Raw genomic sequence first — 24,538 nt, 5'->3', positions numbered from 1 at the left:
GCAGCGAGCGAGTTTCTCCAGCATTGTGTGTTTGTTTTAGATGTTCAGTGTCTGCAGTGAACCACCAGACCAAAGTCCAAACCGTACCAGTTCATCAACACAGGGAAGTACCCTGTCAACAGGACGGCACCAACGCTTTCCAATCTCACAGCCAACATCGCCACATTATTGATGTTGTTTCGGAGCTAAACCATTGATTGCACTTCACTCGGTTTCCTTCCACTAACCACACCTCTCCCTTCTCCACGAGGCTCCTTCACCCACCCGCCAAATAACTACACCCTTCACCGAGACACACCTTTTAAAACACACAGAATGACGGGCCATCACTGTTACCTGGGATTTGTACATAAAGTGAGGCGAATGCACACAGGTAAATAGCCACCATGCCCCAGAGGAAGGCTCCCCGCGCCAACCCGATCTCCCCCATCCTGAAGCTGCAGGCCTGGACACAACCACAGTCAACACTGCGGGGGGAATCATTAGGTCCAACCCATATCCCTTCCATTATAATAACGCGCAATATAGCTCAGCCTGGGCCACGAGTTAATATAGTGATAACTGTTTGACACAAATAACCAGACTAGCCACGGTCTTCAGTTTTTTTTTACTTTAAGAACTTTTAAAAAGTTTATCTTCCCTGTTCTCGCAATGGATTGCTCCAAATCGTCGCCGTCCTTCTGCATTTACCATCAAATCGGGAGGGGAGATCGTCCGTTACCATTTTTAAAAAATAATCCACCAAAACAAAGTGGCAGTTTAAACAAATATTTAACCCCATATTAAAGGTTTATCTGTCAGGTTTTATTTCGGAGGAAATTCTTTCATACTTTGTTTTTCTTTCCTCTTACCCACAGACGGGTGGTTGGGGGGTCGTGCTGCGCATGCGCCACCGCGGGTTTGAACCTGCGCGGGTAAAACAAAAAAATGGCGCGAGCCTCAAAGAAAGAAAAATAAGATTATCAAAGAGAGGAATATTCAGACAACAGGATTCACATTACTGGTATTTTAGGAGAGTGGAACGTATCTAGACACGGTTCCCTGGGAGGGGGGGAGGTGAGTCTGAGCTTGTCAGTTCGAATCTCCCCCCCCCCCCCCGCATTTTTTTCTGTTGTTAATTATAATTTAATTTCTTCAGATTTCTGTGATTGTATTGATGTTCCTTTTAGTCTCTTTTGTTCTGGTTCAGTCACTTACTACTTTATTTCCTGCAGTGTCTGATTGAACTATTCGTGTTTGCTGCAGTTACCGGTTTACTTTATGGTGGCAACAGTCAGAGCCAATGTGTCTTTAGTAATGCAATATAAGAGGAAAAATAAAAAAGTGTGCGATATGTCAGAGTAGAATACTGTCATTTATTGAAAAATTTGTTGCTGGAAAAGCGCAGCAGGTCAGGCAGCATCCAAGGAGCAGGACAATCGATGTTTCAGGCATAAGCGCTTCTTCAGGAACTTCAGGAATTCCAGAAGAAGAGCTGATTCATGAAATGTCGATTCTCCTGCTCCTTGGATGCTGCCTGACCTGCTGCGCTTTTCCAGCAACACATTTTTCAGCTCTGATCTCCAGCATCTGCAGTCCTCACTTTCTCCTACTGTCATTTATTGCAAAGTGCGTGGTACGTACATATCGGGAAATTTCATTACAGTTGTATAGCCCTTGGTGAGACCAAGTTTGGTCACCTGAAGAAATAATGAAAGAGTAGAGAAGGTTCACTCAATTGATTCCTGAAATGAGGAAAGTATGGGGTGGAGCTTATGTACTTTGGAGTTTAGAAGAATGAGAAGGGATCTTTGTTAAAATTTGTAAAATTCTGAATGATGAAAGGATGAGAGAGACTCTGACTAGTGATGAAGGGCTTATGCTCGAAACGTCGAATTCTCTATTCCTGAGATGCTGCCTGGCCTGCTGTGCTTTGACCAGCAACACATTTGCAGCTGTGATCTCCAGCATCTGCAGACCTCATTTTTTACTAACACAACTTAAAAGTATAATTTCTCATTTAAAATGAAAATTGAGGAAATATTTTTCCTGAGTAGGTCATTAACTTGTGAAAGTATTGGAGGTATGGTTATTGGATATTTTTAAGGCTGTGTTAAATATATTCTTGACTGCCCAAAAAAGTAAAGTTTTACAAGGATCTTGCTTGAGAATTTGAGTTATGACATTGAATTAAATTTATTGTCACGTATACCGAGGCACAGTGAAAAGCTTTGTCTTGCTTGCAATACAGGCAGATCACATAGTTAAGTAGCATAGATAAGTAAATAGGTAACAGTGGCAAAACAAAAACACAGGTACAGATGAATGTTAAGAGTTTGTGAGTACATTCAGTATTCTAATAACAGTAGGGTAGAAACTGTTACGAAACCGGCTCTGGTGCGTGTGTTTAGGCTTCTATACCTTCTCCCTAATGGTAGACTTTGTAGAAAAGCATTGCCAGGAATCAATCTTTGAGAATGCTGGTAGTATTTCCTTGACGGCGGGCCTGGTGGATGGATTCTATAGATGGGACGTTGGTCTTTGTGATTGTCTGGGCTGAGTTCACCACTCTCTGTAACCGTCTTTGATCTTGAATGATACAGTTGCCGTACCAGGTAGTGTACATCCAGACAGAATGCTCTCGATGGCGGACTTATAAAAGTTGGCTAGGGCATTTGCTGTCATGCCAAATTTCCGCAGCTGTCTGAGGAAGAAGAGACATTGTTGGGTTTTTGGGCCCTGTAGTGAGATTCTGAATAGGCTGGAGTGTTGGATGCTGAGGTGTGGTCTCTTTCAGGTTTATAAATCATGAGGGGTGTGGTTAGGTAGATAAGTAAAGTCTTTTCCCTAGGATGGGGCAGTCCAAAACTAGAGGGCATCGGTTTAAGGTGAGAGGGGAAAGATTTTAAAAAGGACCTGAGGGGTGACCATTTTGCGACGAACGTGTATGGGATGAGCTGCCAGAGAAAGTGGTGGAGATGGGTTCAATTACAACATTTAAAAGGCAACTGGATGGGTACATGACTAGGAACAATTTAGAGGGATATTGGCCAAGTGCTGTCAAATGGGACTTGGTCAGATTAGGATGTCAAGATGGCATGGACAAGTTGGACCGAAGAGTCTGTTTCAGAACAGTATGACTCCATTAGTCAAATGGTGTAAGTGTAGATAGGAGCAGCTGCAAGTTGTTGAATGGCCCACTGCTCTTAATTTGAATGTCTGTGGGACAGCTCTTCAAGGTCAGAAGTCAGAAGGACTGATATGTTGCCAGAAATCCGGTTATTTAATTCTATCGTATAACCTTCATTGTTATTGTATTATTGGTATCTGAATAATGTAATTGGATGATAGACTTTAACTTCAATAATGAGGATTTATTTAAGTGTTTAAAAGCTTCCCAATAGTCTTTTTGTATGCTATATAAACCATAAATGTATTGGCAGTGGCAACAAATTACTCATTAATGTACTCCAGGAAAGGGGCAGGAACTGAATTGCATATTCCCTATGTATTCTTTGCATTTCTTCTGTTAGGATCTCTACCTGGGGTAGTATTGGCTAGATGAAACAGTGTGAGATCTGTTTTAAATGTTTGAAATAACTTTATTTTTAACCTTTCTTTCCCAATGATGTCTCTTCTCTCCTGGCACATTTGTTTGCTTCTCTTGCTGCAGTAACGATTTCTAGGTTTGATAATTAGTAGTTTCTTGGCTTGTTCCCTTATGCTTTGATTATGTGTTGCTGGTTAAAGCACAGCAGGTCAGGCAGCATCCAAGGAACAGGAAATTCACGTTTCGGGCCGGAGCCCTTCATCAGGAATGAGGAGAGGGTGCCAGGCAGGCTAAAATAAAAGGTAGGGAGGAGGGACTTGGGGGAGGGGCGATGGAGATGTTATAGGTGGAAGGAGGTCAAGGTGAGGGTGATAGGCCGGAGTGGGGTGAGGGCGGAGAGGTCAGGAAGAGGATTGCAGGTTAGGAGGGCAGTACTGAGTTCAAGGGAATCGACTGAGACAAGGTGGGGGGAGGGGAAATGAGGAAACTGGAGAAACTGAATATAAAGGAGGCCACATCGGGTATATTGGGGTACATCATCTATTGCATCCGCTGCACCCGATGTGGCCTCCTCTATATTGGGGAGATGGGCCGCCTACTTGCAGAACGCTTCAGGGAACACCTCTGGGACGCCCGGACCAACCAACCCAACCACCCCGTGGCTCAACACTTTAACTCTCCCTCCCACTCCACCGAAGACATGCAGGTCCTTGGATTCCTCCATCGCCAGAACATAACAACACGACGGTTGGAGGAAGAGCGCCTCGTCTTCCGCCTGGGAACCCTCCAACCACAAGGGATGAACTCGGATTTCTCCAGTTTCCTCATTTCCCCTCCCTCCACCTTGTCTCAGTCGATTCCCTTGAACTCAGCACCGCCCTCCTAACCTGCAATCCTCTTCCTGACCTCTCCGCCCTCACCCCACTCCGGCCTATCACCCTCACCTTGACCTCCTTCCACCTATAACATCTCCATTGCCCCTCCCCCAAGTCCCTCCTCCCTACCTTTTATCTCAGCCTGCCTGGCACCCTCTCCTCATTCCTGATGAAGGGCTTTTGCCCGAAACGTCGAATTTCCTGTTCCTTGGATGCTGCCTGACCTGCTGTGCTTTAACCAGCAACACATTTTTAGCTCTGATCTCCAGCATCTGCAGACCTCACTTTTTACTCTATGCTTTGATTATGTATTGTTTACCCCAAATAGGAGATGTTTGAAAAGTTCTTTTGAAGGTTTTTGCAAGCAGATTGTTTACTGTCTATTGCTGTTGTCCTGGGGTTTGATTTGATTTATTATAGTCATGTACTTGGATACAGTGAAAAATATTGTTTTATGTACTACACAGGCAAATCGTACCTTATATATGTACCTCAAGGTAATAGGACAGAATACATAATATAGTGTTACAGCTACTGAAAAGCTTTAGGATGTAGGTTTGCTCGCTAAGCTGTAAGTTTGGTATTCAGACGTTTCATTACCTGGCTAGGTAACATCATCAGTGGCGACCTCCAAGTGAAGTGAAGCTGTTGTCTCCTGCTTTCTATTTATATCTTTCTCCTGGATGGGGTTCCTGGGATTTGTGGTGATGTCATTTCCTGTTCGTTTTCTGAGGGCTTGATAGATGGCATCTAGATCTATGTGTTTGTTTATGGCATTGTGGTTGGAGTGCCAGGCCTCTAGGAGTTCTCTGCCATGCCTTTGCTTAGCCTGTCCCAGGATAGATGTGTTGTCCCAGTCGAAATGGTGGCTTTTTTCATCCATGTGTAGGGCTACGAGAGAGAGAGAGAGAGAGAGAGAGAGAGGATCGTGTCTTTTTGTGGCTAGCTGGTGTTCGTGTATCCTGGTGGCTAACAGAAAGGCTGTAGAGAAAGATCACCTTTAATATATGAAAGGTCCATTCAAAAGTCTGATAATGAATGATATCAGTTCATCCGTAAGAAAATGACAAAAAATGAGCAGGAATAGGTAGTCACCCTTTACCTATATTCCTGTAGCAAACCTTTTTCATTACATTTTAATGTTTGATATTACCAGTCCTGTTAGCTGCTTTTCTCATACACTGAAAGTTTTATCTTTTTCATTTTGTCAGGAAAGTGACAAACGAAAAGGAAATTGCTATGTTATATAGATGGAGATTCTTCTGTAAAATGAATTGTTATGTTCGAATAGCTGTATCCCCCAACCCTGTGACACTATTGCAGATTCTCCCATATTTCTAGTGTTCTGATGATGAAATATAATTGACCTGAAATATTAATTGTTTCTCTCCCACAGATGACTACCTGATCTGCTGAGTGCTTCTGTTTTAACTCCTTGTCTCAAGGGTTCTGTGCTTGGTCAAAGATGGAGGATGTTGAGTCACGATTCACACATCTCCTTCAGCCCATTAGAGAGTTGACAAAGAACTGGGAGATTGATGTGGCATCTCAGCTGGGGGAATATCTGGAAGAGGTGACCACTTTGTATTGCTAAATTATTTGGTCTCTTGTGAGATGATTAATTTCTCTTTGCTTATTAGATTAGATTACTTACAGTGTGGAAACAGGCCCTTTGGCCCAACAAGTCCACACCGACCCACCGAAGCGCAACCCACCCGTACCCCTACATTTACCCTTTACCTAACACTACGGGCAATTTAGCATAGCCAATTCACCTGACCCGCACATCTTTGGACTGTGGGAGGAAACCAGAGCACCCGGAGGAAACCCACGCAGACACGGGGAGAACGTGCAAACTCTACACAGTCAGTCGCCTGAGTCGGGAATTGAACCCGGGTCTCAGGCGCTGTGAGACAGCAGTGCTAACCACTGTGCCACCGTGCCGCCCACAAATCTCCCTCTCACTAATTCTTTCTGGTTTGACCCAAAAAAAACGGTGGTTGTAAGAGTTGTAAGGGGGAAGCAAAGATGCTTAATTAGGGATTCGGAAAAAATGAAATGACTGGGCAAAAGTATGGCAGATGGTATGCAGTGTGGGCACATCTGAAATTGTCTCCGGGGAGAATAAAAATAGAGTAATTCTTGAACAGTGGGAAGTTAGGAAGTGTTGGACCTCAAGTTATGTACCCTTGTTCAAATTAGCATGCATGTACAGTAAGCAATTAAGGTAAATGGTTTGTTGACCTTTATTTCATAACAATCTAAGCATAGAAGTACATGTCTTATTGAAATTATGTAGCACCTTGGTGGGACCACACTTGGACCCAAACAAGGATATACTTGCCATAAAGGAAGTGCAGCAAAGCTTCACCACTAATTCTTAAATTGGAGGGATTGTCCATTGAGAAGAGATTAAATAAACTGAGCCTATATTCTGTGGAGTGTTAAGGAATGATAGCGATCTGTGGACATTATCCATCAAAGATATAAAATCGCAAACTCAACATTTCAAAATGTTCCCATTCTTAATTATTTTACCTCTTAAGTAACGAGGCATTTTTATAACAGACTTGTAGATTCAAAATGCACTTTACCTCTCAGAGTTTATGTCTATCAAACTATTTGACATGTTCTTCAACAAATAACTCTGGAGGGAAAGTGTCATTGGTGTCTATAGAAATGTTACTCAAAAGGTTTAAAGTCAATTTATTTAATTGAAAGATGTTTGAAATATGTAAACAATGATTTGATTTTATTTATTTTGTTGCAAATCTTGTTTTGAACTCCTGGCAATTTCAGTTAGTGATCAACCAACTTAATTTTGGGCAACTTCTTAGCTGTTAATTTTTGCTGCATTTATCTACGTTTAAACATCTTTATGTGGAATGGACCCCTGGAGTATCCCACTTCCAACTTTTGTCTGATAGAGCAGGCTGTAGGGATACACAAAGTTCCAACTTTTGAGTTTTGTTCAGTTAACCTGTTCCCTTTTTGCCCTCTCCCTCTCCGTCTCTCGGCGGGGCTCTTGTGATACATCGGTAGGGTCCACACGCAGCATATTTGACCAAGTTGATTAGAACATATCTCTGTCTGTCTTTTCCAGTTGGACCAGATCTGCATTTCCTTCGATGATGGGAAGACAACAATGAACTTTGCAGAAGCTGCACTTTTGATCCAGGGCTCGGCATGTATTTACAGCAGGAAGGTCTGTTTTTTGCCATCCTCGGCTGAATGGGATGAAGGTCTGGGGTGGGCTGAGTGTACACATGGCTGGGCCTGGTAGAGAAGAAGGGCAAATAGGTCTGAGGGGTGATTGATAGAAATTTGGTTTGAGGTGAAAAGTCTGGAAACTGATTACTGCTCATTTTTTTAGATTAGATTAGACTTACAGTGTGGAAACAGGCCCTTCGGCCCAACAAGTCCACACCGACCCGCCGAAGCGCAACCCACCCATACCCCTACATTTACCCCTTACCTAACACTACGGGCAATTTAGCTTGGCCAATTCACCTGACCCGCACATCTTTGGACTGTGGGAGGAAACCGGAGCACCCGGAGGAAACCCACGCAGACACGGGGAGAACGTGCAAACTCCACACAGTCAGTCGCCTGAGTCGGGAATTGAACCCGGGTCTACAGGCGCTGTGAGGCAGCAGTGCTAACCACTGTGCCACCGTGCCGCCCACTCATCTTTGATCCTTAATTATTCCACTAAGACGACAAACGTGCTTAAGAGGAAAAGAAAAACTTTCAAAATGTATGTAGTTACTGCAGAGTTTGGAAAGATATCAGACCTGGTTGTATGTGGGTGTTTGTCTGATAACAGCTCAGGAATTTTCCAGACTGCTGCCAACTGACTTGTGGAATTGATGAATAGTCTGAGGATGTTTTTCCTTTCTACACAGGTGGAATATCTGCATTCTCTGGTGTTCCAGGCGCTGGACCTGATCTCCAACAAGAAGTAAAGAATAAAACAAAACAATAAACTGTGAATCGGAAACAAAAACAGAAATGGCTGGAAAACTCAGTAGATTTGGTAGCATCTGTGGAAATAAAGCAGAGTTAACATTTTGGGTTCTGAAGAAGGGTCACTAGATCTGAAATGTTAACTCTGCTTTTCTTCATAGTTGCTGCCAGACCTGTTGAATTTTGCCTGCAATTTCTGTTTTTGTAAAGAATCCTTGTAATAACTAAGCAAACACTGACTGTGCTGAATGCCTTTAGAAAATTTATGCCAAGTACCCTGTATATATAAGATTACTACACTCAGTATTGTATTGTCTATTATATAATGTATACAACAAGATTATGCTATGTGCCCGTGTGGGGCAGCATGGTAGCTTGGTGGTTCGCATTGCTGCCTCAAAGCATCAGGACCCGGATTCGATTCCAGCCTCGGGCAACTGCCTATGTAGAGTTTGCACATTCTCCCCCTGTCTGCGTGAGTTTCCGCCAGGTGCTCCGGTTTCCTCCCACAGTCCAGAGATGTGCAGGTTAGGTGAATTTGCCATGCTAAATTCCCCATAGTGTTCAGGGATGTGTAGGTTAGGGGCAGTAGTTAGGGGAAATGTAGATTACTAGGGTAGGGGAATGGGTCTGGGTGGGATACTCTTCAGAAGATCTGTGTGGACTTGATGGACCAAATGGTCTGTTTCTACACTATAGGGATTCTATCATTCTAAAGTATAACACCTAATGGAATATTGCTTGATAATAAACAAGCTAATTATACAGATGCCATACTCAGTTTTGTTGCAGGATTATCCAACTAAGCAGTAAGTTACTGCAGGAGCATCGCACCCAGTGATGTACTAAATTATTACAGAAATGTTAAAATTCATAATAAAATCATTTCACACTAACTGAAGTACTGTACATGTTAAATAGATTGTGAGCTATTATGTGTATTACATCAATACCTCTGTGCGACTGTAGCAACCAGTAACAGTCTGTGCTTTGGGGTGGCTCACTGGTTAGTACTGTTACCTCACAGCACCAGAGAGCCAGGTTTGATTGTAGGCTTGGATAACTGTCTGTGTAGTCTCCCCATGTTGGCATAGGTTTCCTCCGGGTGCTCTGGTTTCCTCCTACAGATGTGCGAGTAAGGTGAATTGGCTGTGGTAAATTGCTCTTAGTGTCCAGGGATGTGCAGGCTAAGTGGATTAGCCAAATGAAATGCAGGGATAGCGTAGGGGATGGATTTGGGTGGGATGCCCTTTGATGGTTCAGTGTGGACTGGATGGGCCAAATGGTTTGCTTCCACACTATTAGGAATCTATGACTATGGCACCAAGTAATAGTCTGTGTTACTAAAAGACTGTAACAACAAGTAACAATTTGTGTTATCATTAGACAGAGGAGAAGATCTGTCAACTTTCTCCAAGTAAAACTGCTTTTACGGTACTTTTGTCAAAATGGTTATAAAAGTCCTTTTTATGTTTGTTATAGACGGAATCAAAAAGCTACATCCATTGCTGCGGATGGTACAGATAATGATGTGTCTTTGGCCAATGACAAGGATTGGGAAGTAAGGAACATTGACTCAGGACCTATTATTCATTAACACTGAAATTACATAGATATGAATGATTGAACAAAATAATAAGTTTTGTATTTGCATATTGTCAACTGTTGAGTAGAACCATATACTGTGACTGATGTTGGCAAGCTGTTCCATAAGATTGATGGAGGGGGACCAGGGATAAATAAATTGATGTTAAATTGAACCTGAAACTGAAAGGAATTAATTACTTTGTATGGTCAAAATAAGCAAATAGTAAATTCCTGAAGTTGTTTAAGTCCGATACTATATACATATCCCTGGGAGTTATGTTGAGCTCTGCTTCAGGGATCATATATCTCTGTGACATATATGTTCATGCCTGATGTACTTTCCCATTCCAACATGATAACAGTCATTTCTCTGGTGTATATTATTTGCTGTATAAACAATGTTTGAATTTTCTTAATTTCCATGTTAGATATCACTAACTGCTGTAATTCTTGCTTTTCAGTTTTTGTCTCTTGATGATATTGAGTGTCCATCAAAAACCAACATTGATTTGCAGGAGGATCACAGTTCAAGTGTATGTATTGTGTGCAGTTCTGATCTCCTTATTTGAGGAAGGATGTAAATATATTGGAGACAATTTAGAGGAAGTTTACGAGATTGATATGTTGTTTTATGAGAATAGATTGGACAGGCTGGGTGTGGTTCCACTAGGGTAACTGATTGAAGTGTATAAGATTCTGATTGGACTTGACAAGTTGGATGTGGAAAGAATGCTTTTATCTTGTGAGCTGGATGACACTGTTTTAAAAGAAGTGTTCTTACAGATGAAGCAACCCCTCCGCCCCACCTCAGAAAATGGGGTCATTGAATATTTTTAACATCAAATTGGATAAATTCTTGTGAGGAAGAGGATTGATAGGCATGTGGAATTGAAAATACCTATAGATAATTCATGATCTTATTGAATGGTGGAGCAGGCTCAATGGCAGAATGGTCTACTTCTGCTCATGTTTCATATTTGTGTCTTTATTTGTGATTCCTCAGATTTTCAACAATGCAATGTGGTACTCTGGTTAACATAATCGGTTATCATTCTATTCACAGTGCTGCTCACTGCAATCTTAACACTGGGTAAAGGCTGGAATTCAACATCAGGCATCATCACAGAAATGAAAGATTTTGAAAGTGTTGTGTTTGGACCAAAGAGATTTGGAAATAAAAATCAAAAGGAAGTTGATATCTGGATCCATAGATTGCTGGATAATTTGCATGAGATAGAAAGTGGTGATGACAATAGGCCAAAGACTTGAGGCCAGGCCAAGGCAATATGGGACAGCTAGGAATCGGCAAAGTGCAGCAGAGAGTCTTAAAAAAGTGATCAAGTGAAGAGCTGCAATGAGTAATGGAGGCTGGGAGGTGGTAATGGCAGAGATGGTATTTGGGTATTTCAGAGGGGTGAAGCTGTATTGAAAGTGGGGGAGTACATTTGAAGTCGCATTGGACTGAAGTGGCAGGAAGCTAAATTGGAAGAATGAGTTTTAGGAGCTAACTATGACTCTATAACTAATCTGACTGATTGTCCATGCGGATTTACCTTGATGCTACAGGTTGTGAACATCATCCCATTAACACCGATGGCACTGGTACCGCTAGAAGAAATTGAGAAAAAGAACAACCCTCTCTTGAGGTATGGAATTTGCTGTATCACACTCACACAGAAAAGAAAGGCAGGCACCTCATCAGTGGATCCAATACAGAGAGTAGAAGACCCAGTCAGTGTGCACGAACAAACTAATTTGAAAGGCTGTTAGCTGCCAGCCACATGGGTTTTGAAAACTTCAGTCAAATTTATTCAAGTTGCTGTGAAGGACTCAAATTGAGTAATGCTCTGTCACTCAATACTAACTTGGCGGGAGAAATGGAGGTGTCATAGTTCAAAGTACAGATATGCTTCTGAGTCTGGAGTTAGTTACTTGAGGCTTGTTTTATATCTGACACATGCTAAAACTGCCCAGGAAATGTTTGGCAGGATTGCATAGAGAGATTTTCTTTGTATTCTATCTCATGGGAATATTTGATCCTGACCTTGAGTCCCAGCTTGAATCTTGCTTCATTTTCCAACACTGAAATGTTTCACTTCTTTGAGAACAGCAGCTTTCCAAGATTTGGGATGTGTTCATGTTGAATGTTTCATAGCCAGGTGAGCTATAATTATCAAGGAGATCTGACACTATATCCCAGAATTTGGAGGCAGGTGTTAACTAGCTATAAGTTAACTAGTGCAACACTGAGTAATGTGGACGATTGCAGGTTACCTACAATGATAAACTTTGTTGTCTATTCAAGTTCATGAAAAGCAGTGAGCATAATAAATTGACCTGGTGAACTGTACAAATACAAATGATGTTGGGTGATGTTTGGACTAGGATGAGGTTTTGGATTAGGTATCTTCACTCTACATTTGGTTTTGGTGTTGATATTGTCTTGCCTTTCTCTCCATTCCAGAAGTAGAGAGACATTGGCGGTGGATGTGAATATGGATTTCAAAATACGCACACAGATCAACCATTATCTTTTTGAATGGCAGAGTAGGTTCGAGAGGATGAATGGTCCATTTCTTCTATTTCATGCAAACTGGATCATGGCAGGGGCTTGGGCAAGGGAGGAGACACCAGTTAGAAGATTTGAAGAAAATGCAAGTGTTCTGTCCTCAGTTACTAACCTAATTTGATTTTTCATTTTACTGTAGCCGGAGAGGAGAGATCCTTGGCAGCCGCAAGGATTTCCGAATGAATACTTGTACCCCTCATGTCACAGGTGCATTCATGTTAGAGTTGGCCAGTGTGTCACCGATGAGCTATCTGCACAGGCAACAGCAAGGCAACACGAAATACAATAGGAATGGTAATTAAGTGTGTGCTAATGAATAGTTTGCATGTTATTTCATTGCAACTCTTGCTGAGAATGAGTTTGAATGTGTTCTATACCTTGCAGCTTGATTGTCTGATTGAATAGCTGTTGTTCCTTTTATGGCGCCACTCTGATCTAAGTTCCTTTTATGTCAGGCTTGTTGCTGACTCACATGTTAAATGTTATGTATTGTCCTTAGACCCAATGATTCTCTCCATTATATACCATGGCACCTGTAATTTGAACTATGCACCATGCTGAACACTGGAGCACAAAAAGATTTGCCATAAGTATTTGTTTAATGGAAACAATTTTGTCTTTTCAAAAAAGTGGAATAATACTTAAAACAGGAAATTTCACAGCTCTGGAAAGAGTGGAGCAATGGGATTGGTTTGGGATTAACACAAGGAAAGAGTGAGGCTGTAGATCTATTTAAGGGCTAATACAGAATTATGGAGTGACTGCAAGTAGCAGCATTAGTATTATATTAAGAGGCAACGAGGGCTTTGGGGAAGTGAATAGGAGCTGAAAATGTGTTGCTGGAAAAGCGCAGCAGGTCAGGCAGCAGGAGAATCGATGTTTCGGGCATGAGCCCTTCTTCAGGAAGTGAATAGGACCCTGCCATTAGCTCAAAGTTTATCTGGTAGAGATCCACAACAAGCAAAATGAGCCATTTGGCCTTCTGTCCTGGTAAGTATTAATGCTTCTGTGATAATAAAACAAAACTTGAACTAGATCGTTTAATAGCACCACTGTTGTAACTAAATCCACCTTGATTTTCTTAAACTTAAAATTCTGGAGACCTGTGATCACCATTTGACTATTCTAACCCTCTGAAGATCCAACCTGTGTGTTGGTACCCTCAGTCAAACACCATTTAAGATGGAGCTTGACTAGCATTAATACAACTCTTCTGACTTTCTTCCTCTGTAAGAGAGTGATGGTATAATCAAGCATGGGATCAACTTCAAAAAGTTGGGAGTGGTGGGGGGAGATCATATGCTTAGAATTTGGCACAACACTTCATTTTCTTTTCACTGCTGTATTTGACCCCTTTCTTTATTTAGTCCATAGCCTAAGATCGAGACAACACCCTCCAAACCCACGACCACTTGAACCCAGAAGGATGAGGATGGCACATATATAGGATCATCGCCACCTGCAAGTTCCCCTCCATATGACACAGCATCTTAACTTGGACATATATCATATCTTTTCACTGTTGCTTGGTCAAAATCATGGAATTCTATTACAAGACAGCAGCTCATCACCAACGTCTCAAGGGCAATTAGTGGTGGGCTAGCCAGCGATGTCCACCTGCCACAAGAGAGTAGGAGAAAAAAAACTGCTGTTAGTGAAATCATTCAAAAGCACACTGTCAAGTTTCATGTGTATGCCAATTATACTTGGCTCCATCTCGCCATCACCTCTTTTCCTTCCACTGTCCTTGTTTTTCAGATTGCTTCTCCAACATACAGTCATGCATGTCATACCTCACTGGGTAGCACACTGGAAATTAAGTGCTGTCATTTCCAGAGTCATTGTAAAATTAAAAAAAAATTCAAATTATGCAAAATCCCCAATTTACCTGTCCCATGAATCCAGGCTAACAAAAAAACATGTACCAGTTTTCTGTTGTTAACAAGAAGTACTATTTATTATAGATCCATAGTTGTTTACCTGTGGTTAGAATCTATCAACATACATCACTACAAGATAAAACTCTAACCCTATTATAAACATCCCCTGTACACACATGCACACAGACAAAATAACATTGTTGCTATGGATGGAGGGGAATAAAGCTGGGAAGCAGTTTGATGGCCCCAATATACCTTCACTGAGATGATCATTTTGCTTACTTTGAGTTAATTATAAGTGTTTACTGTATCACATCTCCACGACACTGGACTCCTTTGGCTGTAAATTCTCTGAGCATGATCTTAACCCCCACAACCACTTGATGAAGGAACAGTTCTCCAAAAGTTGTTGCTTCCAAGTAAACCTGTTGGAGTATGATCTGGTGTTGCATTATTTTAACTTTGATTTTCTGTTATTCAATTTCTCTTCTCCAGCTTTTCACTTATTGCAGGAGGCACTGGCAGTGGCTATATTAACTGTAAAACTCTTGCCTATTTATTAAAGGCCACAGCTTACACCAGCTGGAAAGGTAAAGGCTTTAGGTAATTTACTAGAGAGACAGACAACAATCTGCCCTTGGAGCAATCTAAAGGCTTCTGCCAGTATCATGCACACTCACAAACAGTTCAGCTGCCCAGGAGTAAATCAGATGATTATTGAGAAGCTGGTGGCTTTTGTCAACCAGAACTTTGGAAACTGCTCAGCAACCTGTTGCCACCTGAACCTCAATTTATGCACAGCCCTGGCACCATCCTGTCCATACACAGCCTCTTCCACTGCTTGAACAAAACAGCAATATAAATATGACCTGCAATAACTTTCATTAACTTGCTTTTTGAAAGTGCAGCAATTCCTTGCTCAAATCATTTGTTTTAAAACAGTCCTTTTTGCATGATGAGCAGATATTTTCTCTAGCGAAATATTGGGGGTGGGGGGAGGAAATAGTCGTTGTCTCTTCTTTTTTGACTACCACTTTCATTTTGCTGTTGGACAACTGTCTGATGTTGAACCAGATCATATGCTTATAATTTTGTTTCAGATGAACTGTATGCATACTTTTGTTACATCACACAATTCTGGCTCTGTCTAGGCTTAACTGCTGAAACCCTCATCAGGTCTATGTTATTTCTAAATTTAGTATTCCAGTGTACTTCTGGATGAGCTGTTATTTTCGACCTTTTTTTAATCTTGTCATCCACAACTCTGATTTTTGTATCTTGACTTGGACCTTTTCACCGATCAGCCATTCGTTCACTGACCTACACTCGCTTGCTGTCTGGTAAAGCCTCAATCTTAACATTCTTCTCCATGCTTTCAGACCCTATGTAATCTTGCCCCTCTATCTCTGTAGTTCCCTCCAACCCAACTCTTAAGATATCAGCACCTTTAATTCTGGTATCTTGCATGTCTCAAATTTAAATCACTTCATCATTGCAGCAGTACTTTTAACTGTTGAGGTCCTAAATATTGGAATTTTCTCATTATACCTCTTTATTTCTCTTTCCTGTACTAAAGTCTCCATACTTGACCAAGCTTTAGTTCATCTGTCCTAACCCCTTAAAAATCTGTATCAAATTTTGGTAATTTTCTTGTGAAATATAATGGATGGTTTCCATTTTAAAGGGGTTACAAAAATAGAAGTTTTATTTGGCAGAATATGGATTGAGTGGGATTACACAGTGCAGAGATTTGTTAGAATGGTTCCAGGGTTGAGGGGCATCATTGTGGTGAGACTGGACAACTTTAGTTGTTCTCAGCGCAGAGAGGTTAAGAGATTTAACGGAGTTATTCAAAATTATGAAAGCTTTAGATGGTGGCAGTAGCAATTGTTTTCATTAGCAACAGAGTGAGTAACTAGAGAGCACAAGTTGGTTAAAAATAAGAAGACATCAGAAGATTTTTATTACATTATGTTATGATTGAGAATTCACCACCTACAAGTGTAATGGAAGTAAATTCAATAGTTTTCATATGGGGATTGAGTTAATAATTTGAAGAGGATAAACAATTGCAAGGCCAAGGTTGAAAACAGTGGTGTGGGACTAAAGTATAAATAACTTTCAAAGAGCCAGCACAGACATGATAGGCTGAATAGTTACTGGTGCTGTATTATTTTTCGAAGAAATCTGCCCTCCTTATAATTATTTACTTCAAAGATTGCTGCTACTACTTGCTGTGTGCACAGAAGGCAGGGTGAAGCATGTGATGTAGGCACAGGCAGGTTACACAGCAGAAATATGATATTACACTGTGTCACATCATTTACAGACTTGCAGAATGTTCAAAAGGACATAGGCATGGATAACAGTGACAGTCAAACTCCAGTTCCAGTATTGAACTTCTTGGATGAAGGGGGTAAGTCTCCTCCTCTGGAGAGGAAACCATTCCTTTTTGAGGGTTGCTGCTTTGCCTCTATTGCTCGGTATATTTTAGTGCCACATGGGATTGACGGACCAATCTGGTATTTCACACTACTTCGTGCAAAATAAACAAGTGGTGCATTTCATCAGGTATGTGTTGCAGAAATCTCAGTGGTTTCTTTCACACTAATTCAGATTGTCGGTTGTGTGACCTGAAAAGTGGTGTCTCCTGCTGTTCTGTAGGTGCCAGCCACCTGCTGGTCCCTTGCATGAGGAAGGAAGACTGACAGCTGAGATTTGTTTTATCCCTGCTTAACATTCCAGAGCTCAGTGATTAAAAGCAGGATACTTGAATCATTCTACACTGTCCAAGCTAAGGGATACTGAAAGTTCTTCCAGTATCAGAATGGGCACAGTAACACATTGCCTGTTTTCTCAGCAGTACACTTTTGAGTAAGATCGGTACTACTCCCTTTTAATCACAGCTAACCCAAAATGGAATACTTGCTGCAGAAGGCCGTTCAATCTCACAGGGTCTTGTAGATGAGATATCTCACCATGATTCACCAGCTGACAGTCTAATAAGCCCCCGTCACTCCTTGCTTCAATCAACTTGCACATTGTTCTTGAAAGCACCACTTCCAATTTTTTTTTCTCTTTGTTTTATTCATTGTGTGTCACTAGAAAGACCAGTACTTGTTGCACATTTCTAATTGCCTTTGAATCTAGTGAATTGCTAGGCTATTACAGAGGGCAATTAATAGTCAATCATGTTGCTGTGGATCTGGAAACTTGTGTCGCAGGTAAAGATGGCAGATTTTCTTCTAGAAGATCCCTGAACTGGATAGATTTTTATGACAGTCGTTGGTAGTTTCATAGCAATGCTGCTGAGTCCAACTTTGTATTCCAGATATAATTGAATTCAAATTACACCAGCTGTCATTGGATTGCTAGTAGTGATGCTACAACAATGCCAAGCCATTGCCTCCCATTGTAGTCAACAACTGGAAATAGATTTTATCTCTTAATATAAAGAAACAAGCAAACTAACTCTCCCAATGTGCGGCTACATTTAAAGTTGCTAGCCAAGTTGCTGATTAAATAAGCAGAATGTAAGCATTCTTATCTGAATTCACGCAAATCCCTAGGGTGTCTAAGCATAACTTGCTTTTTTCCGTTACATCCAATTGTCTTCCTTCCCCTTTGGAACGCCTATCTCTAATTCAGATTTTGAAAGCTGGCAAAATTTTCAAGTAATTGTTTACTGAGTATCAGAAACTGTTTGCCTTGATATCAGGATTGAACTTTGTACTGTGTACAACAGGTAATGATACACAGATAGTGCAGAAGTAGACAGTGCTGAACATATTGCCAATCATTGCTCTTCTTATTGAGTTTAAGATCACTAAGACTGGTTGTAGCAGCCTGACCTCAGACAGCTCAGTCTGGCCAGGCCAGGAATCACATTTGGGATTTTGCAACAGTGCTCAGGCACATAATGCAGAACCTCAGCAAGGATACTTGCAAATAAAACCCTCCCAATTACTGATCTTTATTGTTCCATGAATTCACTGTATTTGCTCAGAGCTATCAGGTTGATCAGCATTGAAAACTATTGGCAAGTGAACCAAGGATTGGAGTAGGTTTAGTGGTTGGGTAAAGACAATTGGGATGTGTCTGGGGCAAAGGGTTGTATCAAGACATGGGTGAGGCAGTGGGTAGGACTGTGCTTAAGTTTGGAAAGACTGCTGTTATTTTTAATAAGTAAGTGGAATGCAATATATTGGTAATCCCTGACTGTCCCCCAGTCCTCAATCTTTTTATGTTTTAGTTGTTAACATACAGAGAGGTTGGAGAGAATAATCTGAACTAAATGCCTTCAACATGTGATCTTATCTTAGGTCCCACAGGAATCGATGTTGACAATGGTGATGCTGATGGCAGTTTTGTTCCACTTTACACAGAGGGTGATTTGGTTCAGGAGCACATTACAAAACAGACGGTGAGTGCTGTTTACAATGGGAATCTGAACATTGGTAAGTGTGTGTAGTAATACTATATCAGCTCTTTGTGTAAATGTAATTCGGCCACTTCATGTTCCTGCAGGCTGAGGCTGGAAATCAGGGTTACGTGCTGCGTAAGAGGGATCCAGCAGTGCCTGGCAAAATGCACACAAAGGTAGTGACAACAAATCCTAAAATCAGTTTTCCTTTGTTTCATTTCAAACAAAATTACAGAAAGTCTGAAATCACAGCAGAAAATTTATATCTTCTCATTGGGTACAGTAACACTGTCTATATCATTGGATTAATATGCTAATCATCTGGCTACGTCTTATCTAGAGATGAGAACGGAATTTGAAATCCATTAATTTCATCTTGTTGTTTAAACGAAAACTTTAGGTATTCTGGAATGGCCTAGCAAGCCATGTCATTGTGTCAAACCACTACTTAAAAAAACTGAAAGGATAAAAGCATGCAGATCATCTGACATCAGCCTGGGTGTTGGATTAGGACATCATGACTCCATGCTCAGTCCCGTCAAACCTGAAAACCCTCCTCAATAACAGCTGGGAACTTTTGCCAAAATTGAGAGTTAAGCAACATGTCCTAGATACCTTTCTCACTGGCAGGGAGTGGCTCAAAGCTACTCATTGACTTCCACCTTCTTGGAATCTCATGGCTTTGGGTCAAACATGGCTAAAGAGAACCTGTGTCTGTTCAGCAGAATTACCAACATTCAGATAATGAAATTCTATTCTATATTCTTGATTTTTGTTTTGCTTGCCCATGACTGGGAACGAGGTTGGGAGAAAGATCCATGACGCTACGAGTCATAATTGGCAAATCAGTGCTCCTTCATGTTGAATAGCACTTGCAAGAAGCACTGAGGATAGCACAGAGTGTAGACGCGACATCAATGTCCAAAAATATAGAAGAAATTTGGCACCGTCCAGGACAAGGCAGATACTTGACTAGCACCCCATCCAATACTTTCAACATTCAATCCCTATGCCAACAGATAGTCCCTTGCTTGCACCAGCTAAAAGACGTACTGCAACAACTCGCCAAAACCAACTTAAAGCACCTGAAAAATCTGTGACCTTTACCACCTAGAAGGACAAAAGCAGCAAAAATGTGAAAACTGCCAACTTCATGTTCCTCTCTAAGTAATACACCATCTTGACTTGAAACTGGATCGCTCTTCCCTCACTTCTGTGTGTTAACTCAGTTGGCTGGACCATTGGTTTGTGGTGCAGAGTGACACCAACAGTGCAAGCTCAATTCTGCAATGATTGAGGTCACCATGAAAGTCTTGCCACCTTAACCTCACCCCTCACCTGACTTATAGTGACTCACATGTTAAACCTCCACCAGTGGTCTCTCTGTGATGAGAGAATAGCCCTATGGTCCTGTCAATATGGCAATTTTACTGTTACCTTTTAATAAGTGCTTTGTTAATCTGTCCTACTATCTTTAAATGTTTGAGCACAACTCACCAAATATCTCTATTCATGATTTCTCTTTATGTTCCTGTATCTGTTTTGGAGATAGTGGGGAAGCAGGAAGTGGTATCTTGTTACTCACCTGTCCTGAAATGACAAGATTCTCTGTCAGAACTTGATTTCATAATTAGCTTATTTGCAGTAAAGGTGTAAAGGTTTTAAGAATTCACCACTACTTTCTCTAGCAGCTGCTGCCCCATCATATTGACCCTGTCTATATTCAGAGTGATGAGACATTCTGGAAGAAAGTATGATACAAATGGTGAAGATAAATCTAATGGTAGATTTCGTAGATTGACAGATTAAGACAGTTTAGAAGGGGTTAGCCTGAGTATTGGATTTTCGGAGAATAGAGGAAGGAAAATTTGGTGGACATAAATTTAACTTATAATTCAGACTGACATTCCAGGGTATTGCTGAAAGGCTGCTACATTGATAAAGAGCCAATGCTCATGGAGTGCTGCACTGGCTGAGGGTATGTTGTACTGTCAGATATGATCTGAAAATGTGTTGCTGGAAAAGCGCAGCAGATCAGGCAGCATCTAAGGAGCAGGAGAGTCCTGTCAGATATGATGTCTATATTCTTCAACTAACATCAAAACCAATTAATCTGGTCACACATCTCATTGCTATTACTAGATCTTGCTGTCTACAAATAGCTGCCAACCCTACTAAATGCTGCATATGAGCTATACATTAAGTTGTGAAAGTCACTATATAAATGCAAATTAATTCTTTTAATGAATGTTGGCTGTTTGCACTGCAGGAAGTGTTCGACCCTTGGAGGAGTCTGGATCCTTTTGAAGCTGCTCAAGACAAGCCATTCAAGAAAGGTACCCTGGTGAATATATCAGCTTCTATCTCGAGTACTGTCAAGAGGAATGAACCTGGCATAGAGATTTAAACTCCAGCAACATTTCTTAGCTTCAACAAGGAATATTAATGGGATTATCAAGGGACAAGTTGGGCATGGTATTATTGAATGATAGTTGTGTTATTATTTATTTTCTACCTTTCACTGTTTCCAAAACACCACCTGCTGACATCTACTTTAAGGAACATAACGATTGTGATGATGATGACAATTTTAGCAGTGTGTTTGATAGCCCTCCTCAACACGTTTTGTGGTAAACATCAACTGCTGCTCACGTGAGCAGAATGATCTTAAGGCAGCACGTTTTGGGAATTAAGTTTTGAAATATAACTCTATTGTGCAAATGCAGCTGCTGGTGCCAGAGGTTGAACAGTTTGAGGAAGGTGGGCATAATTAGATTGGGGGAGAGAATGAAGAACATTTAGACATAATCCCCCTGTTATGTGCTGCTATCTCACCTGGCCAGTTTTCATCATTGAGCTTGGGTTAAGAATGATGACCTCTATTGAACCATGAAGGATAGTACAACTGAGTCTGCCATAGCATAGGCACCTTGCAGCAGGACAGTGATTGGAAGCTGACCCCAGTCTGAAATTTAGAGCTCGACATTTCAAGAGTGACATTGGGATTTTAAAATAATTACTAGTAGAAATCTGGAACTTTTGTTGGTATTGGAAGCTGATTGGTTCCTCCTAACCTTGATTAACAGATGTTAGTCAAACTGGGATCAAGAGCAGAGGTAGATAAATGGATTTGGCATGCAGATCAGCATTGGTCCAATTTGAATGGTGCAGCAAATCTGAAGAGCTGAATGTCCTCTGGTTCCTAACTGAAATTTCATACCTGTCCCCTGCTGCTGACCCATTTTGAGTAAAAGCCAATGATCATACCAGACTCATAGTTTCTGACCTGCTGTCCTTGCCTGCACAGCACAATGGCGCACTGATCAGCTGACAAGCTGTTGAACCATGGAGTAAGTGAATGTCTGGTTGCAACATGTACTGGGTGTTGTTTCTGTTATTACCTATTCACATCCTAGACCTGATGCTGTGACTTTGTATTTTTCAGGAATACATTTTATTATCCCATCGCGTGTTGACATCACTGGAGGCAAGCGAAAACGGAAAACCTTTGTGAAACAGAAAGATTTTGGGAAATGGTTCTCTGAGACATGTGAGTAACTATTGCCCTTTCTCCTCGCTGTGTTGGCCAAATCTGTGAATTTTGTGCTGTGGGTAACACTAACGTTGTCACCAGTCACAGTTGAATTAATGTACGGTGTAGTTCACTCTTGATATGATATATACTATGAGATACATTGCTACTGTAATTGTACATTACAATCTTCTCTACACATCTGTCTATTTTAACCTCTCATTTGCTTTTCTCTTCTGTCCAGATTACGGTGGATGGAGTGAGACAAAAAATCGGAAAAGAGGCCCAACGTTTGCAGGTGAGAGGCAGAGCTGGGCGTCTGGGATCAGCTTCGATTCGTACATCAGTGGGTAAATTTAGAACGTTTCCTCTGAACTTACTGAATATAAGACCTGGAGTGAGTTGGTTTTATGGAGCTTACCGCCCATATCTTGATGGAGCCCTACTCTTTCACTGAGGCAATTATTGTCTTTTCAGTTACCCATTCCTTCAGCAACCACCAGTAATGTGTACTTCCATGGGATAACTATTTGGTTATGTATCAGACACTGACCAAAGAAGAACTAGAGATAATAATGGAGAAAATTTCTGTTGATTGTGACTTAGGTATTAGATGAGCAGCGTGCCAAATCAGTGACAGTGGAGCGTTTGAGAGAGATGGTTGTGAGGTACAATTGATTATTGTCAGCTTTATGAGGAGCCTTAGAATGTGTTTTTAAATTGTGTCACTGGGGATTGGATAAGATAATAAATACAAGAGAGACAAATATAGATCCTTGGAGATTTTGAATGTAATTCTGAGAGTGAGCTGATTAGCCATTGCATGTGATTCTTTGCCTTTGACTGGATAGCTGAGAATGGAAGAAAGCATGTGCACGGTTTTGAAATATATTTTTCATCATAGGTTGTAAGCATCGCTGGCTGGGCCAGCCTTTATTGCCCATTGTCCTTCTAGATGATCGTATGTTTAGAAGGTGTTGCTTAAGGATCCTTGATGAATTGCTGCAATGCATCTTGTAAATAGCACACTCTGCTGCTACTGATTATTGGTGGTAGAGAGAATGAATAGTTGTATATGTGTTTTTTTTTAATCATTGATTCCCATTGACTCTAGTTTTACTAGGGCTCAATGATGCCACATGCTGTTAGATGCAGCCTCAATGAAAAGGGCAGTCACCCTCACCTCACCACAGTTCAGCTTTTCTTTTCCATCTTTGGACCAAGGCTTTAATGAGGTCAGAGGCTGAATGGCACTGGCAGAATACACACCTCTTGTGCATAGGCTCAATACCAGTGGGCTCTCTGCAGAGTAAGCCTCTGTAAATGGTGTGGCTGATAGTGGGGAGAGACCTCATCAAGTAAAAACTGTTTCTTGTGAGGATGGAGCTTTGAGCTTTTTTTTTTAATTTGTAAAATGATCTCTTTCCTTTGCAGATTTGGAGGTTCTGTATTGGCAAAACATGAAAGACAGACTCAAAGCTCAAAGGAAACATCAGCAAATGATGGTAAGTGTTTGGTGAGAAACATAAATTAGGGAGAGAAATACCTGTAGATGGTGGGAAACTCTCATAAAGTCTTTCGGTACATTTTATGCAAAAAATTTATTTGAACTAGTTGAGGAATATTAACAGCAAGAGTTTTGACTGGATCAGTATGGGAGTGAGCAACACAGCCAGGTCTGTGCTGAACTATTTGTTCTTGTATGGCAGTCAGGGCACTGCCGTCTGACACTGCTTTGAGAAAGTGAAAAATCAACCAAGGTTTCCTGTTCCTGATCAATCCCTGATGAACACTTCTGGTAATTGTACATTTGTGAAAGATCATTGTCCTCAGATCAGTGAATCCGTAACTAGGGGCACAAGTTAAAGATGCTACAAAGAGAAGGAAGGAGGAAGTTAGGTTTTCACGAAGATTGTCATGCTGAATGATTTGCCAAAAGGGCCTTTTGAGGACAATGTTAGAATATGTATGTATAATTACATCCATTTATTGGGGAATTGGGATGGAATTAGAAGGGAGAGATTTGGGATCAAAGCGGAAAACTGCAATTGGAGCAGCTATATTTTAATTCTGTTTTAAGTGGATCATGCAGAATAATTAATTCTTGCCGTATTGTGGAAGAGGTGACAGGTTCCAATTTTGTGTGCTTGTGTTCGGGCATTGATTGGGGCTGTTGA

At 41.1% G+C, this 24,538-nt stretch overlaps 2 protein-coding genes across 3 annotated transcripts in view; one reads left to right on the top strand and one right to left on the bottom strand.

Annotated features, from left to right (window-relative positions):
* Window positions 1-439, bottom strand: part of lmf2a (lipase maturation factor 2a) — a 28,997-nt gene extending 28,558 nt beyond the window's left edge. The window contains exon 1 of one of the 2 annotated variants that reach the window (XM_060842777.1): window positions 337-439. In XM_060842777.1, the coding sequence (XP_060698760.1) occupies window positions 337-430 (94 nt within the window). In that variant the 5' untranslated portion in view covers window positions 431-439. Of the gene's footprint in view, window positions 1-298 lie in introns of both variants that reach the window. The other variant, XM_060842779.1, reaches the window with a different exon arrangement.
* Window positions 440-901: 462 nt separating this feature from the next.
* Window positions 902-24,538, top strand: part of ncaph2 (non-SMC condensin II complex, subunit H2) — a 35,822-nt gene continuing 12,185 nt past the window's right edge. The window contains exons 1-15 of the mRNA XM_060842776.1: window positions 902-1,056; window positions 5,801-5,977; window positions 7,508-7,609; window positions 8,310-8,365; window positions 9,853-9,931; window positions 10,419-10,490; window positions 11,524-11,603; window positions 12,666-12,820; window positions 16,736-16,822; window positions 18,729-18,829; window positions 18,934-19,005; window positions 21,099-21,165; window positions 22,275-22,379; window positions 22,606-22,659; window positions 23,796-23,866. Coding sequence (XP_060698759.1) covers window positions 5,870-5,977; window positions 7,508-7,609; window positions 8,310-8,365; window positions 9,853-9,931; window positions 10,419-10,490; window positions 11,524-11,603; window positions 12,666-12,820; window positions 16,736-16,822; window positions 18,729-18,829; window positions 18,934-19,005; window positions 21,099-21,165; window positions 22,275-22,379; window positions 22,606-22,659; window positions 23,796-23,866 — 1,209 coding nt within the window. The 5' untranslated portion in view covers window positions 902-1,056; window positions 5,801-5,869. The remainder of the gene's footprint in view (window positions 1,057-5,800; window positions 5,978-7,507; window positions 7,610-8,309; window positions 8,366-9,852; window positions 9,932-10,418; window positions 10,491-11,523; window positions 11,604-12,665; window positions 12,821-16,735; window positions 16,823-18,728; window positions 18,830-18,933; window positions 19,006-21,098; window positions 21,166-22,274; window positions 22,380-22,605; window positions 22,660-23,795; window positions 23,867-24,538) is intronic.

This window comes from Hemiscyllium ocellatum, chromosome 23, assembly GCF_020745735.1.
Source record: "Hemiscyllium ocellatum isolate sHemOce1 chromosome 23, sHemOce1.pat.X.cur, whole genome shotgun sequence".
Lineage (NCBI taxonomy): Eukaryota > Metazoa > Chordata > Chondrichthyes > Orectolobiformes > Hemiscylliidae > Hemiscyllium > Hemiscyllium ocellatum.
Note: the sequence above shows the minus strand (reverse complement) of the source record. Positions and strands in the feature narration are given on the sequence as shown.